The 20,156-nt window shown below is 39.1% G+C and overlaps 1 protein-coding gene across 5 annotated transcripts; it reads right to left on the reverse strand.

Moving 5' to 3' along the window:
• Positions 1–634: 634 nt before the first annotated feature.
• Positions 635–11,357, reverse strand: tsku (tsukushi small leucine rich proteoglycan homolog (Xenopus laevis)). 5 transcript variants are annotated; one of them, XM_084717244.1, is made up of 3 exons: positions 11,112–11,357; positions 4,584–4,890; positions 635–3,820 (listed from the first exon to the last, which is right to left on the reverse strand). In XM_084717244.1, the coding sequence occupies exons 2-3, from the start codon at positions 4,887–4,889 to the stop codon at positions 3,080–3,082; spliced, it is 1,047 nt and encodes a 348-aa protein (XP_084573370.1). In that variant the 5' UTR covers position 4,890; positions 11,112–11,357; the 3' UTR covers positions 635–3,079. The 5 variants fall into 5 exon arrangements, with proteins under 5 accessions (XP_084573370.1, XP_084573367.1, XP_084573366.1 ...); XM_084717241.1 differs by having other exon boundaries at positions 4,584–4,895; XM_084717240.1 differs by lacking the exon at positions 11,112–11,357 and adding an exon at positions 10,462–10,485 and having other exon boundaries at positions 4,584–4,895.
• Positions 11,358–20,156: the final 8,799 nt, after the last annotated feature.

Consider the following 20,156-nt stretch of genomic DNA (forward strand, 5'->3'; position numbering starts at 1 on the left):
CTTAAAAGATGTGTCACAGAAACGAGGGCATAATGTGAGTGTTTCCTCTGTCTCACAGGACAAGCACTCATTGCCAGACACCACACAGGAGATCTGTAAGCTGCCATGACTGAAACCCGGCTTTCTCTCCCTCTTTCTCCTTTTCTCTACTCGTCTCCTTCCCAGTCACCTCCTTGGCAGGTTACCAGCCCAGTGTAGCGTTGAATTCTGCCAAACCCTGAAGTTTTCTGCCCACTTTACTGTTTTTAAGGACCATTCAAGACCACAAGTGTCTGTGTATCCAGACACTTTCAAGCATATAAAGCAAAACAGCTCTAAACACAACTTGTTACTGAGCTGTAAAAAGTAAAGAAACGACTTTGAGGCTACAAGCTTTGAGATCTAAGCTTTCCTCTTGTCCTGTGGAGAGTGACACACCCTGCTATGAGTCAGTCCTGTGCATAGAAGTACATCACACTTTGCTTTGAAACACAGGATCTCTGGCAAAATGTTAAATACAGTGTCGACGCTGACACGTTTGTTCCTTGTTTGTGGTTTTATTTTTAATGTCTGTTTTGCTCCTTCCCTGATGTACCTAACAATTGTTGCCATTTTCACATCAAACAGGACATCCAGCAGTCTTTCAAGCCACGAGTGTGAGAACAGTCAATTTATTACACATATGATTCATATACATATATATAAAGTTATATACAATATAGTTACATACGTACAAATATAAACTTCTACGCAAAGATTGGGCTCATCTGATTTTCAATAAACCAACTGAAAAGGTGGATTTCAACACACTAAAGGCTCCAAGTCTTTACAGATTGCTGACATTCAAAAACCCTAATATGCAGTCTTGAGGCTGATCGTCCCCTAAGGTCCACAGAAACACCACAGGAATGCCAAGGTAAGGATACACAAGACAGCACGGTGCAGCAGGGCACAGTGCACATATAGTGAAATCACTGCATTACCAGTGAAAGTTGTCATACTTCATGGGTCGAATTTGTTTTGAATCAACAGTTTTGCTCAGCTGGAGACTGATTGGACAGCAGATCAAGATAAAGTCTCGGTCAACGTGGTCATGGCTTGTTTACTCCTGTTGCGCAATGTCACAAAATCAAACAAAACACAGAACAGCGAGCACGATGTCAAAGGTTGAGTGCACCTCATCTGCAAAGGCTGTGCACCAAACTGTCGTTATTAAGATAAATTGTCAAAACACAATGGACAAGCTGTCAGACTTGGGCTTGTATTCAACTTCAAGTAATGAATTGGTCATTTTGTGGGCGTAACAAGAAAACATCTTCACACTCAACTTGGTTTAGTTACAGTGTGTGTAACAAGACTTTACTGTAAGTTTCCCAACCAGACCGCACTCAATAAAATAATTCTAGTCCTCAGATTGTACAGTTTCACATTTTTGAAAAGTATGCTTATTAGCTTTCTTGCTGAGAGTTAGATTAAAAATACTGATACCACTCTTACGTCTGTACAGTAAATATAAAGCTACAGCTAGCAGCCAAGCTAAGCTAGTTAGCTTACCTGGAAATAAAGACAGGATAGAAGTAGAAAGGCTAGCCTGGCTCTGTGCAAATGGGGTAAAGTTTATATCTCATTTGTTTTATACACACTAAATTGGTAAGTGTAAAACAACACTGTAAAAACTATTTAATTTTACTTTAAAAAGTTAGTGTCCAGGATGCCTTAAAATTTTAAGTTGATTGAATTTGAAAAGACAAGTGGAGGTTATTTGGTAATTCAAAACAAATTAACTTTTCTAGTTAAAAATGTCATATTAATTCAGTTGTACTTAAGAAAACATAATCAATAAGCTTACGATTTTAAGTTGAACCAATGACAACATTACAAATTTGATTTCTTTCCCTTTTTTTTTTTGTTTTGAAAAGTCAGTTTCTTATTTTTCAGAATTTAAAGTTGCAGCTTCTCCTGCCAGACCTACTTTGTTCCAGCATTAGCACAAAGACACTACATTAATTCATACTTGGATTGAACAAGCAAGACATAATATGTTAATTAATGTGCTTAAGACCTTCTGGTACAAGAATTTCTTACCTTTGGACAGAATCAGGCTGCTTATTTCATCTTATTTCCAGTCTTGTGCTAAGCTAAGCTAGCCTAAGCACAGTTAACTATCAATCTTCCGATCTAACTGTCCGCTAGAAAGCAAATATGCGCTTTTCCCAAAATGTCAAACTATCCCTTTAATCATTTCATTAAAACATCACATTCAAGGTCAAACAAAAAATCCTAGTGGTCAACAATCATAAAATATTGTTCAGTGTGGATATTATGAGCAATGCATAGAATGTTTTATATTAGACTGGGTGATATTTAGGCCATGTGTAAGTGCATCATTAAAAAAATACCGCGACTGGAACAAGTGCAAATAGCTCTTAATATGGTCCCATTTTATGCGTAGTACATGAGAACATTGCTTAAATTTTGTATTGATGAAATGTTCTCTACCAGTTAATACAATGTTATGATTAGGAACAAATTGTTCTGTGCTATGTAAAATACTGTAGATTCTGTAACTGTGTTTCAGCATTTATAATATTTGTGTCAAGAGTTCATGAAGGCTACATTAAACTTTTAAGACATATTCCAGTTTCACCTTGGAACAGAGGTAATTAAGTGAGAGTAGCACAAAGTGTTTTGCATATCAAGGTGGATAAGGCACAGCTCTGGCATCAGGATTGTAAAGGCCGGGGGATATTCTCTGTCAGAACTAGTCCGCACGTGTTGTCCGTCCACATCGGATATCAAAAGTGTTCAGTTATTCGGAAAAGCCAGCAGTCAAAGAGAAAGGAGATGCAATATTGTTTAAAAATGAACATAACTGTGATAGTTTTCTTGGTGTTGTACACAGTTCTTCATGTAGTTGTGTTAAGAACAAAAAAAAAAAAAGGCGGTAAGTGGGTGTGAACGTCAGAACATCCATTTTGGAAAGTTACAGAAATGGTTGGACACATCCCCCCAACCAAACACTGGAAACCTATTTGGCCATCGGACAAGCACTTGTGACGGAGTATACTGGCCCCTTAAGGAGCGGTCCATTTCCACTGTCTCACAACACGATGCCCTCCACGTTACAGTTCAGCACCTCATTGTGTTGGACCTGACCCAGCTGCCGGTGGAACTGTCCCTGTTTCTGGGTCCTCCAGCACTGGATGCCTTCTCCCAGTGTAATACTCTTAATACTGGGCAGGTGGGTCAGCATGTTATTTGGCAAGGACGCCACACCGGAGCCAGACAAATTTAGCTCTTGCAGGGATTCCAATCCGCTAAACACTGCAGGGCTCAGAGTCTTGAGCTTGGGGTTGTTTGAGAGATCAAGAACTTGGAGGCTCTGGAGCCCCCTGAAGCTGTACGGTTCAATTTCCTGAAGGTCATGGAGGCCACTGATGGATAAATAAACCAGATCTTTCAGCTGCGCCAAAGCTCCCTCCTCAACGTGGGTGATGGGGTTACCATCTAGATTTAGGTACCTCAGTGGAAGTCCTCCCAGCTTCGGTACGCTCAACAACCGGTTTGCGGACAGATTTAAACTTTGAATGTGTAGCGTTCTGCCGTGCAAAGACGTGGAGACTGACACAAGCTTGTTATGAGACAGATCCACACTGACAGGTTCGGCATTAACTTTAGTAGTGAACACGTCCATGTCGAACTCCTGGAAGCTGTTGTGGCTGAGATCGACTTCAGCCAGAGGGAGGCCAGAGAAACAGTTGGGAAAGAGGCTCTCCAGGTTGTTGTGGCTCAGATCCAGGGTCTCCAGGTAACGCAGCTTGGACAAAGCATTGGGGCTTACCTGAAAATGTGAAGGCAAGGGAAAGGGGAACAGAGAAAAAGAAGACATTTTAAGTGTTGACAAGTGGCAAGTAAAAATGTTCAGAGTTAAAGTGAAATAAAATATCTGTGAGACATACCTCTTTGTACAAAGAAATATATTACAAAAGCATTTAGAAATCTCTCACTTTCTGCTCTTAGAAAACATTTTAATGACACCATTAACCCAATCACACATTTCAGATGACCAGGTAACTTTTTATATCATTGCAAAAACACAGTTGACCACTTCTGGTGGCTAGCAGAAGCCTGGGGTGTGTTTGAATATCAGTTAACAAAAACTTTGGTCACATTTACAAAAAAGGATACAAAATTACAGAGCTGCCAGCTTTGTTTATCTACCATTTGGTGCTGGGGAGTTTTATTAAGTGGGGTTTGACAGTTTTTTTCACTGAAACAGCTGATTTCTACAACCAAAAAATCCTTTAAATGAGAGTGAAGTACAGAGTGAGAGTGAACTACAACAATAAAGAAACCTGGTAATACTGAGTGATATTGGTTAAACAAAATATTTACCTAAAGTTAGCTAAAACTGGCTAGCATCAGCCACAAGTTGTGTGCAAATATTTAACAATGCAGCCGGAGAACCCCTGAGTGTACTGAATTCAGGATGGGTGCATTTTATTCAATATTAATTCAACCTTTCGTTTGTATAAGTAAGAACATGTTCCACAGGTTACATAGTTTAGCAGTAAGTCTATACACAAGTTCCCCCAACCACTGACCTCTGTTATCAGGTTGCTGCTTAGGTCCAAGCTAACAAGGGTGGTGTAGCCTGGTCCAGCTAACATGGTGTCACTGAGCGGGCCCATGGAGTTGGAGGACAGGTCAAGGTAGGCCGTGTCCAGTGGGATGGGGATGGGCATGGTGGTGCTGGGTCCAAGCCCTCGACAGTCCACCCTCGTCAGGCTGAAGCTGTCGAACAGGCCAAAGCTTTCCACCTCGCACCGGCAACCAGGGTGGCAGTTCTTGACAGCACTGGACTGGACAGAGGCCAGCAGCGATATGCTGAGCCACAGGAGGAGTGCCATTCTGTTCTGAAGAGAAACAATTCATTATTCGCATTTGCTGACTTTTAACCTACCACTCCCGCTGAGGTGAGAAACGTTTTCTCTACTGAAAAACAACCATCGTCGTGTTCAAATCAGTTCTCAAGCAACAATTACCATCTGAGGAAAAAAGCCTCAATCACCAGACTGGATCAGTGCACCACGTACAGACTACTAACGGAACACCTTGCTTGTGGTTTTGGAAATTCAAGGAGCTGCTCTTGTTCAAATGCCATGTTCAAGGTGTTTAAGTGTTGTGAAAAGACTTAAAGCTCTTATTCGTGCAACTTGAGTAGCCCCAATTTTCCTCCCTCTTGGCTTCCCAACGGGTGTGACCTAATTTCTTCTGATCAAAGAGTTCATTTGCACTTTCTTAGTTTACTCTGTACTATGTATGATTGTAAAAAAGAAAATTTGGATGTAGACCTATACATCTCTATTCCATCTTAAAGTATGGAAAAATTAGCTGCTTAGCTTAGACCAAATAAAACAAATTCAGAAACTACTTCTTCTGAAAATTATACTGCCATGGTCTACTACTATAATAGCACTGCATGTTAAATAATAGTAGAAGTGAGAGCTTCAAAAAAAAACCAAAAAAAACAGCAAAAGCACATTCAAAAAAATTTGAATAGATCATTTTAAGTATAATATTAACTGAAAAATTACTGTACAATCCACACTAAAGATGGCTTTATTTAAAACCAAAGAAGAACCTATCATACCTTTCTTTTGACTGCTGCAGCTGTTACTGTTGCTCCTTTGTGTATCTGTCATGTGTAAATGAACAGAGCTCACCTAGTTCAACTTGTGCAATGTGTACACACACACACACACACACACACACACACACTTGATGTAAGAAAACTGGACAGAGGTTAAGAGTTGTGCAACAGGTAGAAATGAGAAATGAACAGTCGTGGTCAAGTGACCTGGCATGATGCAGCAGAGAGTGTGTGAAGATACAACACATAGTTTTACAGCTTAAAATTACGTTAAATTAAGCCGTAACAATCCATTTAAAGCTTAAGTCAATCTATTACGTAAGTTGGGGTGAGACACCAATCTGCAAGTACTGATCGGGCAGTCACAACTGTTTACCATATTCTTGAATGCACTTGTTCCTGAATGACATTGCAATATACAGTCCAAAATTCAGTTAGCTAAAAGAAAAAAATGATTAAATTCACTGCATGATCTTGCAAAAGGCAGTAAAATAAAAGAGTCTCTGATCCTCAGACTGATGTTTGTTTTAAATTCCAACAGTCTCTTAGGGTATGCAATAAAGACTAGGTGACTCAGGTTACGGCTGTTATCAGGTACATCTAACAGGGTTAAATGTTAGTTATCTTGGCTTATGTAAAAGGATGAGATGAGGTTACATAGCTGCATAGCATTCGTGGGTCAACATATGGAGGCTGATTATTATGGCTCAAAGTCTACTAAGACAAAGCTGTTCACCTCTGTGCAGTGTTTCTTTTGTTTTGACCCATGGCCCCACTAACCCGCTATGTCTGATTGTATTACATAATGTTATCACCTGTATGATTTTATGCCCTGGTCACACTTTATGACTTTAAATGTTGTCAGATCGCTGTACCATTCACGCTGCACAACTCTCTGTCTTGTAATAGAGAATCCGTTGAACTACTTGAACTACTTTATAACTTATTTTGGTCGACAGTTGATGTCAATATCGATATATGCACATACATTTTAGACTGGAATGTAGAGAAATTCTTCTCCTGCAGTGGAGTTAACATAGTAGTATGCCAACTCTTATCGTGACACTTTTCAAAACGTACACATTCACTGGGCAGAATAAAAAATTACTACTGACAAGTTTTTTCGCTGGTGCCTGTTTCTCTTTGCTCTCCACAAATCTGTAGTAATGATCACGATGACGGCTCTTAAGATGGGCAACTAACTTTGTCATGTTGAAGGAATAAAATTTGGCTCCTGCTCGCTTGACCAATGCTCAGCAATAACATGCCACAAACATATTCACGCCACTTGCGCATAATGCCAGTATTTTATTTGAAAGCCTTTATCTGCCGATACTGATTACGTGCTGATAATATTGTGCATTCCTACTTTATAATTACATTGTGCTATTTTTTTTCCATATTTGGACTTTCCTGGTTGCCGCTCTGGAGCTCCTCCAAGTTCCTGTGCAGCATCAGTGAGGTCTCATCATATCTTTGGAACAGTTCATAGATAGCTGTCATCCCTCGCAGGGGAGAGAGCCAATTTGCCTCTGATCTGAAGGTTTTTGTCAGTTATCTCCAAAACATAAGACAAGGGAAAATCAGAGCAGCAATCCTATAGTGTGAACCAATGATGTTTTTAGACCAAAATTAGTGCATAAATATGTTTATTTTTCAATGGGGGTGAACTCTCTAAAAATAGGAAATTGACTCTTTTCCAACTGCAAGCAAACCTGTTTGCCTTTCTGTTTCTATTTTTTCTGACGTGCACAGCTCATTTGTATACAGGAGAGCAGAGAACAATAGGTTTTTGAAATTCTCTGCGCATTCAGCTCTTCTAACTGAGTCTCACTGGTCTAAAGTTACTGACAGGTTTCTGCCTTATTTGACTGATTCGTGATTGGTTTCAGCCAGATAGGAGTCATATTAAGTTCCTGCTGACTTGGCTGCTCATAATAAAAGGTTTTAAACTACAAAACTATGAACAATGTGTTGGAAATAAACTTTATCCACTGCTCCGTCGCTTGACTTCAACTTTGCTGACTGTGCTGGGCTGACACACCAAGTCAAACCAAATCAAACCAAGCAGCACGCGTCTGGAAAAGGAGCAAAAGGGTCTCAGAAGTTACCGATGGAGACAACAAGCCTTCATTGCTTCCACTGAAAAGGAGCAAATATTAGTGTGTCCACCCAGGTGTCATGTTTCCATCACTGCCCATCGGAGATGGAGCCAGATGTTGATGAGTATTTTGGTCAGTGTACAAGGGGCTCTAATCTAATGTTTCACTCACTCACCTGCACTTCTGACAACAAATGTACATAGTTTTGCTGTATGGCAATGTATTTTTTAAATGTGTTATTAATGTTTTATTATTTTATTATATTATTGTTTTCTTATGCAACATAGAGGGTGTAACTTTCATATTAATCATTGTAATAAGTTTGAGGTGAGGCACCGTTCAACTAAACCCAGGAACACTTAACATCAAATGACAAGCTAATATTTGAAGGTGTGTTCGGATCGCTAAGCCTGAGTCACTCCACCTGCAGGTTTTGACCTATCAGCAGTGCACGAGTTTTATGAAAGATTAAGCAGAGATGGGAAATCTTTAACTCACTGAACAAAATTTAACAAGATGCTTTCTGGTTGAGCCCCTCTGATAATCCATCAACAGAAAGAACCATGCATAAAAGACAGAGCAAAAACTTGACAAAAATGAACTTATGACTCGAGTCTCTATAGTTTATATAGCCACAGCCAAACTCTTATTTTTGTGTATGCTGTTTAAAACTTTATTAACTGTCATATAAATGGTAAAAGGTCCTTCTCAGCCCTCTCTGCAATTACAAGTTTTGTTCCACCTCAAGCAAACTGCAGGCCACCAGAGATCTTCCTTGCTGGGAAACCACAGAGAAGCCACATGCAGACTAAACATGGGAAAATGCCAGTAAAACCAAGTGGTCATATGTTTTTTATGTCTACCACACCAGCCCGTCACCCCTGCGTGGTTTTGCAGCCACATTCATCCGTCCCTCCTTCCTTTCCTGGGTCCTCTGCTCCATCTGTTGCCTCGGCGAGGATCGTGAACTTTCTGCACCAGCTGTTCCTCTCAACCTCTCACCAATAAATCTCCGCTAACAGCAAACTGCTGCTGGCGCTGCCTTCAAATCAGACACATTCTAACTACTGCAATTACCCGAAGGCAATGGTGGTAAGAGCTGCGAACCCCCTGAGTGGACAATTGGCAGAGACCTGTGAAATCACACCCCGACACCTTCTCACTTTCAGAGTTTTTTTTCACAGCTTTTTATCCTGGGAAAGCAGCACAACAACCTCTGCTGTCCTCTCAGGATCATCATTAGCTATTATATTAGCTTATTTATTTATTTACATTCCTACATCTAATGTAGACAGCAGTGATTACTTTTCATAGCATGATATTTTTTACTAAACTTCAATTCATCACCTCTCAAATACAAGCAGACCATAGCCAAACTCTGTGATAATCCAATTACTGTAGTCTGTTATCAGTGTTCACACAATGATTTCATGTGTTAAAAGCCAATATAAAAGCATCCGTTTCATTGCCCACAAGCAATATACTTATCCAAAGTCAAATAAAAGGTTTCTTTATCTAAATTCATGCAAAAAGCAAGAAACTGCTCATTTAAAGGAGAAAACAGAGTGACCATACCAAACATAATATCAACTTAGTTCTCTAATTTAACACTTATTTGCATCAATGACAAAAAATCATCAAGCCCCTTGTTTGGTACCCTCCGGCGTTCAGATGTATCCTTCATGCCATTGAGACCCCTCTCTCCCAATTTAATCTTTAAGATGAAGGCTGAAAACTGTGTAATTAGAAGATGGATGCCACGCTAATCCTTTTAAGCCAAATTAATGCATGACACTGAGGAGGAGGCAGCAAGTTTAAATTAAATTGATGGTACTTAAGTGTTTTAAAACAATTAGGCAGCGATGGGATGCCTGCAGTTACACTGAATAAATAAATTCACAGGCAAGGAGACTCATCAAATTCATCAAAATAAATTTTAGCAAAGCTAGAAGAGACAGTAAAAAAAAGTGATGAAAGATTCACTGGAGGTGTAGCTAACTGCGTGGCCTGAATGTAATGACCACTTTTGAGAGTGAGACAGTCTGATGTAAGAGGTTCCTAAAATTAAAAAGATGCATGAGCTTAAATTTTGTTATGTTGTGTAATGTAACATAAATGCAGACAGCAGTCCAGAAGGTTACTGATATTTAGGAATTAGTGCTGCTTTAGTACCGGTTCTTGATAACCGTCCCTAGATATAAAATCTAATGACGTAACACAGACAGGACCATTCTGCCGCATAAAGAGTACTTACTGTTAATATTTTTTTAAAACTATGATTGTAAGGTGTCCTTGAGTGCCACACAGTGCCACATCCACAGATTATTTCCACTGCTAATTGTCTATAAAATTCAAACCAAAAAAAGTGAAAAATGCTCATCAGAAATTCCCCAAACCCAAACTGACGATTCAGATTTCTTCTTTTGTCTAACCAACAGTCCAAAACCCAAAGACTCTTCATTTACTGTGATAAATGAAAAGAAAAAGCAGAAAATATTTTCATGTAAGAAGCTGGAAGCTGAAAATTACATTTTTGCTTGAAAAATGACTGAAAATAGTAGGCAAATAATTTTCTTTTCAAATGGACCAACCATTGTAGCTCTGACATTTTACAGGTAACAATGTATTTCTACATTTAGGTCAGTAAAAAAAAACATCTTCTACCTATTTTTCTATTATACAACCAGCACCTATTCAAACTAGCATTTAATGAGGTCTTCTTTTTACCTTAAATGAGAGTTCTGCAGTCTGTTTACAGCTGATTTTCACCTTCTGTACCATTAAAGTCTGACCAACTGAATGTGTCACTGCCCTCTCAGCAGCACATTACCTCAGTGAAGCACTGCCATGCCCCGGGAAGTTAACACAGGAGGCGGGTACACACTCACTGCATGGGCACCTCTGCAGATCAAATTTCTTGCAGCCGTGGCAAACCACGAAGAGGACACCACTCACTGCAGCCTTTTGGGATAAATTACCCCCCAAATAATTATCACTTGTGCATCTCTAAGCACCATTAATAACGCCTTCAATGTCAACCCCGCCCCTCTCAGCTGTCAATCACCGTACCACATGTCACCTCTGCGCGCATCTTTCAGCGGGGTCTACGCACTAAATAAAGTTAGTGTCTCAGTGTGAATAATGTGCGGTAACAGCACGCAGGAGCTGGTCAGTTCAGTCGGACACCAGGGGCGGTTTCTTAAACGTGAAATCTGATCTGACCACACGGCAGTCCGCTGGGTCTGCTGCGTTTCTGTCCCAAACTACTCATAGACGAGGAATTAACGCATACTTTCTGACAAACACGGAAGAAATAGAAAACAAATAAAAACTGTCACACTCTCTTTACTCGCTTTACTTTGTTCCGAGTAACTTACTTTGGTGTCTTTCATGCAGACAGTCCGCTGTTCGGCCGTTTTTCACTTCACCGCTCCCATGTTGCAGCAGCCCCCCGCTGCTGAGCTCCCGTGTCCCGCTGGGCTGCGTCTCTGCTGGTCCTCATCGGCTCTGCTGGTCCCTCCGTGTCTCTGCCGCGCCACCATGAACTGTCAGGAGCTGCTGGGAACACTGGGACGTACTCGCCTCTTCCCATCCCACAAAGTCTTTCGCCTCGCTTCGCCACAGTCAACCCACCAGCGTACAAAATAAGAGCACTTCCTGTCGATAATTTCCAAAACAAAATGCTTTTAAAATGCAATTTAGCGTGGTTTAGTGTGGTTTCACTGTTTTTTTTATTTGGCTAATATCTTCGCTAAATAGAGCCCACTGACATACACGTTGTAATACAAATCGTGTCAGTTACATTTTTTATTGCGTTGCAATTGCTACTGTTGCCATGGTGCTTTTAATATCATGCAGTTCAAGGAAAATAAAATACAAAGACATAATAAAACATTACCATTAGCAGTTAAGCAGTTCTATTACATATTTATAAATTATTTAATGCTTCAGATTTACAATACCACATGTAGCCTACTAATTACTAATAAGTATTTTACTTATTTATTAATACTTTTCTAAAGTTATGTTTTATTCGTTGTGTTACCACTACTTTTTATTTTCCTTAATGTTAGTCGGGATGTGTAATAACTATTTCTTTTAAAATCATTCATCAGTTCTGTCCAGCTAAAGTCTATTGGCCTATTTAAAAAAAAGACTGATTAATTTAAAACATCGATGATGTGAATATGAATTGTAGTGTAGTGTGTGTTTTTATAGCTTGAAATATCAATATGGGTTTTATCTTGCTTTGGAAGTGTATGATCTACTTGAAGAAGGTGTAGGACACTTTCAATGTAATGATTGATCTTAATATTACAATGGAGATATTCCATGAAGGCCTATATAAATGTAAATTTACAGGTATAGGAGGCCACTCTTTGTTGCCAAAGTTCAGTAAGGAATTCAAGCAATGCAGTTATATTATTATATCTTCTATGAAACTAAAAGTAACTAAAACTATATCAATTTGTAGTATGGTAAGTTTTAAGGCAAATTGTTCTTGTGCTACCTTTTGGATATGTTTTGTGCAAGATATTTTACCATAAGAAATAAGTAGTAAAACATCTTAAGCTGTCATGATTAAAATGCGATTTTACACCATAAAGTTAAACTTCATATTTTTAATTATTGTTTTTTTTTCTTTCTTTCAATATAGCTTTTTTTATTTTACAGAGAGTGAGAGAAAAGTTTGAAAGAATATACACTCAAATTTTCCCAACAAACAGCCTCTATTTCTATGACAACTGAATCCTGACAGGCTCCTTTGACCGATGTTATGCTTTTATTTTTGATAACCCACATGTGTAACTTCCGGTCTGGGTCCACCGTCTCAGTAGTTTTGTCAGTTTGTTTGTCAGTGCGCACTCTAGTGGAGAGGCCGCAAACGAACACACATGAGAAGAGAAACTGAAAACAGTGTTGCGCAAGAAGGCGGTGGTTTGTTTGATTTGGCGTCAAGTTCACATTTTGATAAAAGTGATTAAAAGACATAATATGAACAGTAAGCACAGACTCTTCCTGTTGCTGCTGCTGCATGTCTGATCTGGTTTTTCACAAAAACAAACTTATATAACAACTGTAAAACAACCCTTAGTGTGGTAATAACCATTTGCAAATACAGATCATGCAGGTTTATGTAAAATAATTTAATGGAATATTTTTTATACTTTCACTGAGCAGCCAACAGATCATTTTAGTGTTGTAGCAGGAAAATTAGTGTGAAAACTGGAAAATCAGTCCTGCCAAACACAACTCTAGACAGGAATGTTAAAAGAATCAAACACCAGCTTGTGTAACAGAACAACTTGTGCATTTATTGTCTCAGTTCATACCAAATCTGTGGAGACATTGCATCCTGTGAGTTCAGACACTGTAACGAGTTCTGTAAAAGGAGAGACAGAAACACACGAGTCAAGTGTGATGAATTATGGTGAACATCTGTTGCTGCTAACACAATACTGAGGGGCCTCTGCTCTTCATCTGCGTCCTCAGCCATTGTTTTCCTCAGGAGAGCATGACAGCATCACAGCACACACCCAGTACACACCAAGTATATCACACTTGCACACTCAGTGGCAAACAGTTTTTGTCAAAGATGTTTTTGATGATTGTATTTCTTTCAAATAAGTTGTACGTGTCGAGCTGTGACAGAAAGAGGAACTTATTTAGACATGTCATGTGGTGTTGCACATGTAGATACTTGTGTACACACACAAGCACAAACCTCTTGCATGTTGTAATGCCTGTGAATCTTCAAGGCTCTGAAGATAAGATAAGGGCAGAGGCAGACAGACTGCAGGGGTGCGGTATCAGCCTGAAAGAGGAACAAAGAAACCTCAGAACCCATGAAAGGAAAACATGATATATGATATAAATATCCTCCCCATACCAAACTTGACCAAAGTGGACATATTATACATGTCAGTGACCAATGAAACAACTTCTGGGCTCTTCTTAATTGATTTGTGTGAGGACAAGTGTTATGTAAATACCCTTATTTCATATATGTTGAAAAAACAAGTTATTCATTTGTTTAGCCTCCATAATCCCTGATATGTGGGGTTTACTGCCCCTGTCCCAGTGCAAAATCTAGTATGCGTCACAGAAGGTTTTTCCACTAGATGGCACCAGAGCTAAAGACATCCTCTAACAGAGTAGTTCACTGCCCTTTTTTAAGACAGGCACCATTTCTATCATTGAGTAAACTGATGAGCATTTGACTAATGACTAGTGACCTATTTTATGGATATTTCATATTATGTTCAATGCAAACAATGACAGTATATAACAACTGATAAACTGTGCAATTAACCCAAACAATAAACACAATAAGTGCAGGAAGTTTGTGTGAAATAGTGATTAGGGTGGATTTTGAGCAGATAATTTCCCCTGAATATTGCATCAGAGATGTGTTTCCATGATAATTATACTTCATAGGCTTCTTTTTGTTGACAAGTTCAATGTTTTCTACTCCCTGATGCTTTGGCCATTGAGCTACTAGCCTTTTGACTGTTTGAATTGTGTGATTTTCTCATGCAGGGAGCTGCTGTTAAGCAGAGTGAAAGCTCTTTGAATGGTAGATATGTCCCTCTACTGAGCCTACTGGCTATAGGCCTATATTTAAAAAGTTTTCTTATACCCCTTAAAATCAAGCAGGCCTCATGACCACCATATGAAGCTTTGGCGACACCTAGAGGGGATGAGGATCCTCAGGTTGTCTGCAGTTGCATGGTGAAAGCTCATGAAGTAATTCGGAGAAACCAATTATCTTTTAAACACATGACTGCTTCATTGAGGGCAACAGAAAATAGTAAAAAAAAATGTTGGCTGACAAGATCTCAGTGCAGCTGCTACATTACAATAATTAAAGACACAACATTCAGTACAAATGCAAGACCTCCATCTTAGTTGTGGCCACCAAATGTGTTAGTGCATTCTGGGTTCTTTAAAAACCTTCATCTACATTATGTTCAAAAGATGGGCCTGATTCATACTGATCCTGCACAAATCATGCTGAGCATATAGTCCCAAAAGTGACGGATGCAAAAAGCTTTTTTACTCACATTGTTGCTCAAAAGTGCCTTAATACAGGCCTACTCTACATTATTTTAATATAATAATTTAATACACTGAATGGAGTAAATTGTACCTTATTTTGCTAGTTTAGAGGACAGATCACACATACCTCATAATTACTGGTTAAAACTTCCCAGTCATTATTGTAGCATAATGTGAGACTCTTTAATTCATCCTCAGCACTCCATCATGCAAAACGGTTTGTTTTATTTCTATGATTTATTATCTATTCAATCAGTGAACTGTATATATAATGTTTGTATACAACATTGTATTTATGAGTAACAAAAAGGGAAATACAACTTAAGTGTGTTTTGCTCCTTGGTGCTCTGAATAAATTTTCACTGGCATATTTTTACAATCCATCACCCACATTTATCCTTTTTTATCAGTCCAAGGACATGTTTGCCTCTTTAATGCCCACACTGCATTTCCCACTTTCCTCCATGCTCCACACTATATATTGAGAGAGATGTGCCTTGGTTAGTTTTGGGACTGACATGTTTTGCATGTACCTCCCTATTCCACTTTTTGAATTATTATTTATATCATGTTATGTCTCTTTTTTTTAAATGTATTTTACTTCCTTTTTTGCTTGTGACAGCTAGGGTCTAATTCAAAGTGACTGATGCAGAACACGGAGCTCGTCTCTGGGGCAGCATCAGATGCAGTGCTTTCACTGCTCGGTGGGTGGACATAGCGCTGAGTCGTCATTTCTGTCCTCTATTCCTGGATGCAGGACAGCGGTGTCAAGGTGTTACGTTTAAGAGGCTCATCAGCTTATGTGCGATATGGGTCAACAAAGGTGGAGTCACTCTCCAGCTCCATGGATGTGCACACAGTGTAGAGTAATATTCCTGCAATGATTTTTAAATGTTTCTTTGCTGACTTGTTGTCATTAATAGTTAGTGGTCAGGGTTGAGTTTGTCCTCCAAAGACACACGCACGCGCGCACACACACACACACACACACACACACACACACACACACAGAAACAGCATTCAACTTTGTTGTTTAAAAGCTTTCATTGTTTCTACATACATTCATACATTCATACATAAGTCCGACACACTGGACCTTTAATTTAATGAGTTGATTCAACTCTGCGCAGAACATCCACTCAACTCATCATTTCAAGACAAAATACGAGAAGAACTCATGTTTATAAGCTCTGAAAGAAATCCTGGAAATTTGAAGTTTAATTAATGTGAATAAATAAAATGTGTATATTTACATGTCAGCCTGATTTATTTTAACAGCATGCATCGCTGGTTTTGGCTAAAACACATCTAACCATGATATGAGGGATGTGAAGCACCATAATTCAGGTTACCTGCAGGATGGTGTTATTCTGTTGTATTTCTGAGAAATAATAATATGTTAGGATTTGCTTAATTATATACACATATAACTGTCCTCTAAGCAAATGAATGCTTTATAATAATCACTGACATTTGCCATAGTGTAGTCACTACCACTGTATAGTAAGACATGTTTCCATATTTTGTCTTTAACGCTGTCATACACGGTTGATGTTGTGGCAACCAGCTGTCCTGAACTCATTTGCAGCCAGGCAGGCTGCTTCACCTGTTGAAGTCTTCTAAAAAGACTGACGCAAGCAAAACACAGCAGAGCTGAACTCAGGGGACCCGAAGGGAGAGCCCTTCGTTATCTTTAATTACCACCATTCCACCAGGGTTCAAATTCAATTAATCTATGGAACCTGCTGTACTGCGTATTGCATATTAGACCAATTAAAGCAAAGGATCAGGTGCCTTCATGCAATGTGGCTGAGGTGTCTCCAATGACCACACTCTGCACGCCAGAAAATGTTTGTTTACTAAGTATATTATATCATCATCAGATCTATTGTATATTAGCTTTTAAGGCTTTCGGACCAAATAAAAGGAGCAAATTAGTTCTAGTAGATCAGCGTTTCCCAAACTTCAGGTAGGGACCAAAAATGGGTCGCCAACTGGCAGAGCAAAATGCATACCATATTTATTCAAATTAGGCCAGGGCAATATAGCTGAAAAGCCTATGATGATAATGAAGTTTTATATCATACTTATACTCCAAGTTGTGGAAGCAGCTTTACTCACACTCACAATATTTTTGACCAAATACCTCAATATTACAACAATACTGTAGGGATGACTATTGGTGCTTTCACAAAATATTAACCCAATAAGATTTTTTAGCAAATAATCATTACTAATGTTGATATAATGACTAACTGGATAAAAGCAAATAAAAGAACAGCTAAACGAGTCTGGTAAGGTCAGAAAATCACATCATTGTATTGTAATGCAGCCTTTAAACCCCAGCAAGAAATGCAACAGTCACCTCACTAATAATAAAATACAACTAAAAGCCAGCACAAAGTAACAATAAGGCAAACAGCGAAAATCAGCATGTTCTGATCAGACATATTAGAAACACTAACAATTAAATCTGAATCAAAGTAAGGCTTTGCATTAAAATATTGTAGTGATGGCTCACATTTCCCATCATGCCTCAGCAGAGTAGTCTGTTAAAATAGCTGTTTTATGCTCCAAAATGCAAATGTTACTTTTTATTGCTGTGATGTACTTTTATAATGAAATAAATACATCTCATAGGTATTTCACATCCATGGTTTGTTGTCTTCTTTATCAGTTTGTAAATGCAGATGTTATGGCAATTCCTGATGTGTTTTTGTAAGTCTGGGTCCAGGGGAGACACCACATTTCAGACTTGTTTGTTAGTTATTTGTTATTTGCCCTTTTCACCCTGCTTACTTACATTACTGTTTTATTGCCGTGTGTCATTCTTGCCAGACATTGTCTTCGTGGTGTTTATTTTACTTATGTGAACTCAGGCCATTGCTCTAAAGGAGCTTAATACTCACTCAGTTCTCCCTGATTAAACAATGGTTGATGATGATATCTGAAATCTAAATGAGAAAAAAGTAATGTGACTAAACTTTCAGAGGAGTGTGTTAGCTGATAGGAAAAGGTGCTGTTGCCTTTCCAGCCTGCATGGTGATAACAAGGCTTTTAGAGAAGACTATAAGGCCTGTTGTCAATCCTCTTATATTGTGCCTCACTGAAAATGGATTAGTGAGTAACACCTACGTTTGGGCCCCGGGTCACTTTGAAGGGATTTGATTGAATGGGCCTGTAGCTCACACTGGACTCCTATACTGATAATACATCAAATACATCTTTCAATTTATAATTTGATAACTCTTTCTGCTGAAGATTGTGCATTTTTGGACCGCAGATGATCTGGAATATGTGGTTTATTTGGATTTTCAAAGATACTTAATGGAAGAAAGGACACTGAAGGGCCAGCGGAGATCTTTCCTCCGTCCTCAGATATGCTGCCTGTGAACAGAGCTGTTTGTGGAAACGCTCAGGAGCCATCAGAGGCGCTGACTGCGGGACGTAAGTAGCTCTCCAGGGTGCTGAAGTTGTCTCCAGACGCGACAGACGAGCTCTGCCTGTCACTGTCAGCCTGTAATCCAAACACAATGACTTGGATGTGTCTTCACCATGGGTCCTCCGGGTGAATAGGTAAGGTCTGGGGATGGTTAGGTGACGGTTTGTGTGGATCCAGAAAAGCAGATCCGAGAGGACACCTGTAAGACTGTCTCATCGGACCTCAATGCTGTCCTGATGGCATCAAGTAAATGGTAAGTGGTGCATTTGTTGAAATTCAGCCATTTATGACTTACAGAGGACTGGGGATGGTAGTAACACTTTTTTGTGAGCATCAGTAACTCAGTGGTTGTTTGTGGTAATACACAATCACAAATAATGCAAGTTGATGTCAAATACAAAGAGATCTTTTGTGCCTAGCCCACTACTGGGGTGAGTTGTAACACTTTCTGGGGACTGATGTAACACTGAGAGGTAATTTGCTGGTATAAGATCCACATTATCCAACTTGTGACAGAACTTTATTGAAGAATTAAGAATAAACCTTTTTGAATAAAGTGACAAAAAACACACTATGTGTGTGTGGACTATATTCCTGAATGTGCATGTGCCACATAAGGGTTCAGTCACTGTCACAACTGTGGCAAATGTAGATGGCTGTCTCTTGGCTGCAGGCTTTGTGGGCCCAGAACTGGCAGTGTGCACACTTCTTTTGGCCTTGAGTTTTCAAACTGTTCCATGCACACAATGCAGAAATTCTCATAATTTTAATGAACTATGCCAAACCCAAGCAGCCATTATAAAGCTAACTGTTTTAGCATGTGGGATTGAAGGCAGCATGAATGCAAAGCATGAAATTAAACTAGAGAAACTGCCACTTTAGGCTCATAGACAGGTGAAGAAGAAGTGGGGTCTGAAAAATGAAGCCAGTGGAGTTTAAAGTGGTTTAAACTTGCATTCTTCCAAATGGCCAGTAGGAGGTGACTCAGCTGGTTGCAAAAAAAGGGGTTAGACTGTATTTAATCTCATGAGTCAAATGACCCTACTTCTTAAATGGTTTATAACCTCACAAATGATTTCCTAATGAGTTTATAGTCTCAGTCACTATTTTAAAGTCTTCTCCTATACAGCATGATGTTCATTTTATAAATTATGGTCCTATTTTGAGTAAAATGATGATGATAAAGTAAATATAATTTCTAATCAATAATAATATGATATAATTTAGTGTACTGTTTAGCCGTAAAAAGAGAATGATCACAGCCAGGCAGCTGGGTTGAGTCTAGAAGGAAACTCAAGATTTGAAAAACTGTCACAAAATTTGCAGGTGTTATTTCTTCATTGCACACGGTGTACAAAATAATTATGTTAATTATGTGTACACATGTGATGTGGTTAAGATCTGGGTAGATTTGGGGACAAAAAATTGTAGGTTAGGTTAGGGAAAGATGATGGTTTTTGATGAAATGATCACTCTCATGAGATCCCCTCTAAACAGCCCAGGTGCCTGCCAGTGCCATCCAAAACTCAGATCAAACTGGGAAACTAGGCACTGTTGATCACATATGGATCACGATTCTGTTGCTATATTACCTATTCCTCACTTACATTTTTTTTTTTCAGAAACATATTTTACTGTGTACGTCGCCCACGAGCTCTGCGCTCTTGTTGGTCATGTGCATGCTCTGGTTGCAAAAAACCAAGGCAACCAAACCAAGGCAAAAACCCTGTAGTGCCAAATGTCAGGCTTCAAAACGGGTGTCAACAAACCAATGGGTGACATCACGATGGCTCTGTCCAATAATTCTACTCTCTTTATTTAGGTTATGTCAATGAAATCATTGTAGCTATGATACAATGAAGAAATTGAACAATCACCAAGACTGTTATCTTTACTTGTTTTGCAGGTGTCACTGGTCTAA

Source organism: Lutjanus erythropterus, chromosome 4 (assembly GCF_056507025.1).
Source record: "Lutjanus erythropterus isolate fLutEry1 chromosome 4, fLutEry1.hap2, whole genome shotgun sequence".
NCBI lineage: Eukaryota > Metazoa > Chordata > Actinopteri > Lutjaniformes > Lutjanidae > Lutjanus > Lutjanus erythropterus.

Bases quoted from the DNA above. Each gene is read 5' to 3' on its own strand.
- tsku (XM_084717241.1), bottom strand. The intron at 3,821-4,583 runs GTCAGTGGTTGG...TCACATTTTCAG, and splicing joins GCAGCAACCTGATAACAGAG to GTAAGCCCCAATGCTTTGTC.